Source organism: Aplysia californica, unplaced genomic scaffold, assembly GCF_000002075.1.
Source record: "Aplysia californica isolate F4 #8 unplaced genomic scaffold, AplCal3.0 scaffold00001, whole genome shotgun sequence".
Classification (NCBI taxonomy): Eukaryota; Metazoa; Mollusca; class Gastropoda; order Aplysiida; family Aplysiidae; genus Aplysia; species Aplysia californica.
Window position 1 is genome coordinate 4449265 of NW_004797271.1, and position 8178 is coordinate 4457442.

The 8178-nt window shown below is 37.8% G+C and overlaps 1 protein-coding gene across 1 annotated transcript in view; it reads right to left on the reverse strand.

Moving 5' to 3' along the window:
• Positions 1–688: 688 nt before the first annotated feature.
• Positions 689–8178, reverse strand: part of LOC101851304 (HCLS1-associated protein X-1) — a 10714-nt gene continuing 3224 nt past the window's right edge. The window contains exons 2-7 of the mRNA XM_005088887.3: positions 5031–5182; positions 4277–4488; positions 3817–3880; positions 3119–3276; positions 2524–2677; positions 689–927 (exon numbers count right to left, since the gene is read on the reverse strand). Of these exons, the coding sequence (XP_005088944.1) occupies positions 776–927; positions 2524–2677; positions 3119–3276; positions 3817–3880; positions 4277–4488; positions 5031–5182 (892 nt within the window). The 3' untranslated portion in view covers positions 689–775. The remainder of the gene's footprint in view (positions 928–2523; positions 2678–3118; positions 3277–3816; positions 3881–4276; positions 4489–5030; positions 5183–8178) is intronic.

Sequence of the window (8178 nt, forward strand, 5' to 3'; positions counted from 1 at the left end):
CACTGGTATTTTCCTTGCAGTGGCGTAGCACATTTATTTTACATCATAATACACATTGATTAAATAAGCCAACCAAAATCACAGTCTTTGTGTTTGAATTCAGTGCCCCAGGAGACACAGACAACATATAAACTTTATTGCTTTATTGTACAAGCAAGAGCACTTGCCCAGACCCTCTGAATACTGAGCTCAGAAGAAATCTTACAGAAAGGATGAGTAACACAGTTTATGGCAATTGAACTCCGAACCCAAATCCTTTCATTAATCAACTAGAAATAAAACAAAAATGTGCAACAGCTGATCCACAAAGATTAAAGAAGCAATTTAATAACGTAAAACATCTTTATCAAGAGCAGATTTGAGAAAATCGAATCAGCCATTTCCTGTATTCCTGTATAAACAAAATACATTAGACCTTTCAAAGAAAAAAAAATCAAGCAGAACAGAAGAAAAAGTAAAATTTACCCCCTCTCCCTTTCCCAAAACCAATAGTTTGCAGTATTAAAAAAAGACATGGGTCAATTTCAGGCAAGGTGAACACATGTGTAGTGTGCAGCAACAAAATGGTTTTTTGAGGAGTGATATGGACACTAACGTATGTGAGGTGTTTTTGTGTTTGTGTGCTAGATAGATATCATGTGTGTGTATGCATGTGTGACAAAGAGCCAAGAAATGTGAGTGTGTGTGTGTGTCTATGTGTGTGGTGTGTCAGTGTGTGTGTGTGTGTGTGTGTGTGTGTGTGTGTGTGTGCGTGTGTGCGTGTTTAAAAGTATGTCTATTTGTCCCTCCAGCCAAAGAACTGAGAGAAAAGATCTTGGTCTCTGGAATCTATTCTTGGCACTGGTGTAGGGGCAATGAGAGAATCTGCTGGACTTGTAGGTCGCTGAGATGGCTGGCTCCACTGTTCTTCAAACTGTCCCATATCCTCTGAAAATAGATAAATAAGTATTCAAAAGACTTATTCAGATGTGGCTGGAAACAAGTGTGCCCTAAAGGAAATTAACTCTTTTTCTCCTTGGGGGGGGGGGGGGGGGGGTAAACCCACTATGATGGGTCTCTTCTTTGGTACTAAAATTAAAAAGTCACAAATGTCACTAAATGGGTCATTCAATCCAAAAAAAAAAAAAAATAGAACCTATTTGGTAGTTCTTCATCTAGATCTAGTGAATGAACTCCTGAAAAAAGAGACCTGTTTTCAGCAATTGACGAAAAGTAATTTGATGTCAATGTCGTTGTAAAGGAATGCCCCCGTGACGTGGCTCATCGGCACTGGGTTATGACCGCGGGCTGCTGGGAGCGGCTTGCCGGAGATAAAGAATTAACCTATTCTGTGTGTCACTGGCATCCGTCATACATTCTGATAACAGACCAATTTGTGTGCTTTCTTGACATCTACATAGTTCAATTTTTGCTTGCCCAGTATTGCGTGTTTAGAAAAATTCTAAGACTTTTAATCATGAGAAACATCCCCTTCACAGAATTATAATTTTGAGATAATTTCCTGTCTGATCTTTGTATCTGATGTCATTGATGTCGATTCTGTATATATTTTGATTAAAGCATTCACACATTTACTCCAAAACTGGTTAAAAACTAAACAAACCTAAGATTTTAAGATATGTTTTCTATATCACAGACACAAAGACTACCATACTTCCTTTTAAGACAGCAAGTGAAAGAAAGAGCTAGGAGTCAGCTTATCCATGATGTCTTTGATACTTAATATTAAAACCTCTTTAGTTTTGGAAGAACTAAATAATAAGGCTGATATATTCATGAAATCTCAAAACTTCAGTATATGACTGTAATTTTGTGACTTTGTAAGGAATGCTTTCTTGTTTAATTGATTTATAAAATCCAATGTCGTTAGAATAAAAGATGGGCAAGTGAACAAGAGTAGACATGACATAAACAAAATACTATTTATATCATAGCAGGGTTTTCAGTTTCTTTGCATGATCAAGCAGGCCAACATACACTGACAAAGAGGAATAACCATGCAATTAATTCAGTGCCCATTCTGAACCTATGAACCAACTTAGAGATTGGTTGGGGGGGGGGGGGGGGGGGAATGCAGTTGTACAACATTGCAAACTAATCTGCTTTTTGAATTATGCTGATTCAGAATCATCTTGATCATGCAGCAGGATATACTTGGTAAAATTCAACCCTTACCTTGTAAGTACATGTTTCAGTGTGCACGACCTATACCTCTCCATACAATGCACAGGAGGTCATGTAAGTGTAAGATACTTCCCCATGGTTCAAAGAAATTACTTCACTCAAATTAATGGTCAACATTTAGCCGAAGGCTATAGAAGTGAACAAGCTGTGAAACAAAAACACTCAATACTTGACTAACATGTCAAAGACACTGGAAAAGACAACATGCTAGTAGCTGCACTCATCAGAGTTCTACTTTAAAAATGTAGAAACTTAATTGTTATATCTATTTGGACACGCAAAACAATAATTATAAAACAAAGTCACACAAAGATATATATGCATCGGTAGTTTTCTTACTCTCATCCATGTTCTGAAATGTTTCATGTTTCTCTTGCCGTCCATCTCCCTCAGTGACAGTTTTGACCGTGTGAGATTGGTTGCCTAGCGATCTCGTTACTGTAGTTTCCTCATGGCCACTGGAGTCTCTCACAACTTTCTTCTGCTCCACTTTCTGAAAGCAGAACAGCATTAAATACAGTAAACATTTGGTACAATGTATCCGTTTGGTACTAGACTATGTTTATTAGAGTAAGGTTATTTAAGTATATTTGCAGACTTTAGAACATGATGGGAAAAAAGTACTGATCCTGGGAAAGCCTGTGACAGCGTATACTCTTCGCTGGGAATCACATGAAATAAAATCTGAAATTTATAATATAATGTTATTTTCACAGCCCCTACCATTTGAAACGAGAATATCAAAATGTCAAGATGTCTTTATGAAATCAGCCCCCCTCCTTCCCACACACACACACACCAGAACACACAGATTAAAAAAAAAAAACAGACAATAAAAAGACATACAAAAAACAGGTCTCAACACTATATTTGAATGCTATAGGATTTATTCCTGCCTTACCACAAAAGACACAGGGGTACCAAAGAGACTTACCCCATCAGCTCCCTGAACTGTGGTGAAGGTTACAGAGCTTCCAGAGGAGAAAAAATGTGGCCGACGCTGCTGAGGCGGTTGTTCCACCCTACGTAGCTCTGACTGAGGCTTTTGGACTAGAGACAGAATTTGTTCCTCACTTAGTTTGCCATCAAGATCTGGAAGGCAAAGGAGACACAGCATTTGAGAGATTATTACGCCTGGCGCTAGAAAGCCTTGTTTTTAACCAACGTAAGATAATTCTAAAACATGTTCAAAGCTAATAGAATGTGTGCAAAAAACAAAGGTATATATTGTATTTGTATAAAATCAATAAAATTTGTATGGAAAAGCCCATTCACATGACATATGATAGAGATCTTGCAAAGAAAGTTCTGGTCAATCTGACATTCATCACAAAACTGTTAAACACACAGATAATCATTTCCCACTGTCCTTTCTCACAAATGCTTTGCCTACCTTGAGAAAAAAGTGCATGACCATCTAATAAAACCACCAAACACACTGGACCCTGTGGATTCAAGCACACACCAGAGCTTATGCTGTTTACACTATCTTTTTCCTCTAGTTCTCTGAATGCATGCTTTACTGTTCAGCGGTTAAACATTTTCAGTAGATTCAAAATACTTCAAGCACACAAGTCCTGTTAACTCAGTGGACAACAGTTTAAATGGTTAAGAATCATAAAACAAACTGACCTGTGTCTTGTTTCTTTTCTGGCTCTGGTTTTCTCCATGAAGGCAAACTGAATATTGTTCTCCTCTGAAAAGGAAGAAAATGCGTTAGCTGAATAAGAGGATGTGTGAACAATCAGTACGCAGCATTTCAGATCCATCCTCACCTCCAAATATTGAATGAAAACATTTCTAAGCTCTTTTGCCCGTTGTATATTATTAGCATCACAAGACTCAGCTGAGTCAACAGAAGACTGGGAAAAAAATAGAGAAGTGCAGTTCAGAATGTACAAATGATATGTCAAAGACCTACAACAGGTAATGAAAATATCCAACCTTTTTTTACATCATGTATCAAACTGTGTAATATTGACCAACAGAAAAAGTTAAATATTTTTCATCTAATATAACTTAATATAAGAAAAAAAAAATCTTGCTTTCAGAAAAATTATTAACAATGCCTTTATCTCTACATACAACTCACTCTTGGTTCTGGATGAGCTGGTACAGTTGGTTGGTCTTCTTCACCTTTACCATCTTTTAGCATAAAATCTCTTGGGCTCTGGTTTGGGTTAGGACCTCGTCCGAAGAAGGGAGAAGGCGTATGAAACCAAACGAAGGGGTTGCCTTTGTTCTTTGGCTTCTCGTCAGACTGATCAGAATCCCCAATGCTTGGCTGAGACGGACGGTCCGGTTCTGTTTTGAAGAAATAAAAATGATAGACAAAAACTAAAAACTGTGGTAAAATTTTATAAAGCAGCGATTTCTATATATAAAAACAACAACTGGACCTTAAAAAAACAACAAAGTTACATATGTGGAATCAAAAATAATTTATGAGACAAAATCAATAATCTAAAATCTGTTATACAAAACAAAAAAATGTTTTCAAATGGAGGAGTGCATTATAACAGAGTCAGAGTGGATAAAGAAAAAAAAAGTGGGAAAGAAGGAAAAGATTCACTCATTTCTTGATCAGAGCATAGCCATTCAAGTGCTTTTTTTACTTAAAAGGGGGAGCACTCCTTGCCCGAGAGCACTAGACACTGAGTTGAATATTTCATTCCTCTACGTGTGAAAACATAATTTTCACAACAGCAAACAACACACTTAAATTATTGAAACAATAAAAGAATATTCAAGGTTGTCTAATTTTGATCTGACCTTGTATCATCAATTATGTATGAATATTGTTGACTATATTGACCATTGCCATTTTCTCTGGAAAAGTGAAATACCTGTTGGAAAGTCAATGGTACCAAAGCCTTTCATCATGTCTTCCATTTGGCGATGAAGGGATTCCATTTGTCTCCACATATCACCATGGAAGTGTTCAAACATATCATCCAGACCTTCTTTTCCATTGGGGATGCCAAAAAAAAATTCAAAACTGAAAAAACAACAACAAACAAAACATATTTTAAAATATACTTGACACTATTATTTGACAGAAACAAATCAAACTTAAAGCAAAAACTGCTCTGTCCATCTCTCACACAAGCTCACACTAGAATCTACATAAGAAGACTGTTACTGTTGCAAATGTTGTGTATTATTATAAGACAAAAAGAAAACAGCAAGAACTCTATTCGGTACTCTTTTATTTTCCCTCCTGTTTCACATTTAACTACTATGTGTCAATTTTCTACTACATATTGATTCGCTGAACACAAATATATTATATCAACTTCATCTCCTAATATTTGTGAGCATGCCTTATGAAAGGTACCTTCAAAGGTCAAAATATAATTTTTGACAAAAACGAAGTTCTATTACACATGAATTCTTAATTCATTAATATATCAATACATACGAGGCCTTGAGTTTGTTTTACTTAAAAATACATTTTTAAAGAAATTTTATAACACGAGGTAAGTTGCATATATCTTAAATAATGTGTGAGAAAATTGGTTATTCCGAGTACACACTGCAAATGGTTTCTCTTGTCCATTCATAAAGTGGACCCAATCACAATGCATACCAAAATTTAGGTAATTCTTCCCCCTCTCTCATGGTGAGTAGTGTGCATGAATACCCAGAACGTGTAAACAAGAGGAAGCTTTGCGCATCCACATCCTTTAATTTTTTTGGAGAGCAAATTGTATTGCACATTTTCTTCCCTGCGCAAACCTAGATTTCATTTCTTGAAAATTCTTGCTCAAGGTGGTGGCGACTTTGTTTTGAAGACGTAATATAAACATTTTGAAGCTGTTCTTTTATCTTAGCTGCTTTTTTAGTTGGTTTGTGAGTAGCAAATGTGTTGTCAGGTTGTCTCGAAGCGAAGATCTATCATTTGAAGCAAAAACTAAAAGGAAACTTTAAAGCCGTTTTTCTCAAAACTTTGTTTCCGTACCCTGCCTTACAAAATCACCATATATCTCAAAAACTACTGAAGATATTTTAAAAATTCAAAAAGCATATGGTTCAGAAATGATCACTTTACATGAAAATGCAATAAAAACCCCCGGAATTCTTCAAAATACGTCATTTGGTACCATTTTTTACCAGGCACACACACATTTGAGGGTTTAACACTGCCATCACATCTCGCCGACCTGCGATGTTTACCACCCAGTTTCTTTGGATTTTCCCCAAACTGCCCTTGCCATTGATGGCAAGGGTTTTTAACTATATATGAGCCTTGTGATGGCAAAGTGTTAATGGAACTAGACCTAATTGCGTCTAATAATTTCCGCACTTTGGACCAATGCGGGGGTTGCCCCCCTGAAGTAAGAAAAAAAATCTGGGGGGGCTACAGATGGGCATGCTGTCCTCTTTTAACTTATGCAGCGGCTACGTTCACCGCGCCCTGAAAACAGTTTGCAAATTAAGAAATTGATCTTGCTCACTTCACCCCTACCCTTTTCCCTTTTCAAACTTTTGCTTCTTTTTTTTTTTACTCCCTCATATATACCCCTCTTCCCGCCTTGGCCTTTTTCCATTCTCCATTGTTTCTTTGGACGACTTTTATTTTCAATTGTCAAGTGTTGCCGGGTCCGTACACGGGAAGAGAGGATTGAAGTCATTTTCTGCGTGCTGAGCGAGCGAGGCCTTGTCGACCACGGCTGTTTGCTGTGCCCGCCTTCCTCTTCCAAAAACTCTGTTGCATTCAGACCACCGCTGCATTATTATTTTCACTAGAGTATTCCTGTGTTGTTTCCTCATTCACTTTGAACTTCGAGAGACCAGAGTGTTTCAGCAGTGCCTCTGGTGGATGATTCAGGGTGCCGTGAACGTAGTCTGCGTATATATGGCGCCACGAACATAGGCACTGCGTTAAACTTATAATTTGATGTTATGCTGTTGCAGTTAGGGTTGAAATTTTCTTGAAAAATAATTGATTTAAGACAGTTTTAGTGGTATGTGTAATCTGCAGCAAATGATACCTGCAGTTTGACCCTCAAAGCAGTGCACTGTGAGGGGGAGTGAAAGTAAAAATTTACCCTCTATTCAGGGTCATATACTTGAATTCGAAAAGACACGAAAAGACAGACTTCAGACTCATTTTCAGGGTTACTTTGATCAAAATTGGGGTAATCCACCTTACCATCTAAGGCCCCTACAAGTTGTTTTAAATATTCCGCAGTGATGAACACCCGAGACTTCCAAGCATATTTCGGCACCCCACCTTCCATCAAGTTCCGAGTCAGCCCGGCCCTGACTCAGCGAATGCGCGCCGAGCATTATCCGCCTATTGACCGGGTCCCGTATTCCTGCAGCTCAGTCAAGTGTGTGTGCATCAGTCTGCTAGAATTTGAGTGCGTTTGTGGCCTACTCCTAGAACCGCCTGCATTGGTTCGCAACCGACGCCTACGTCTCATTCAAAACAAGCCAAGTCGGTAGCTCTAGATGTTCGTCCAATGAAATAGACCTCTTCACGGTAATGTCCGCCATACTGTCCAGGGGTACTCAGGGTTACTTCCGGTCTGCAATGCTCCTTTGTTTACATTGTCAACAGCCTTGGGCAGTTGGCACATGGACACTAAATCGGCGCCTAAATTCAATCTAACGTCTAGATCTAGTCAAACGTACGCACAATCTCATTTTAGTATCAGTTGTTAGGCATAAGAAACACAAAAACTGCCTTGAAAGTGTGTTGTTTGCCTTTGAAAGTGTGTTTTGTCAGCTGCCCTCTTTGCCTCACGCAGGCCAAGATCTACTAATCATGTGACTGTACTGTGTGTTTTTATATAAGTGTAATTTTGTGAAATGGAATTGGCATTCGTTATTATTTTTTTAGACTAACAGCGAGGAAATCATTGTTTTGTGGAATCTACATTTCTGGTAATTTAATAGATCTAGATCTAGCGATATACCATCATGTAGGACTAATCTTTCTTAGTTCTATAGATGTTTCTTTCATTGAATTTTAGATTTTAAACTAGA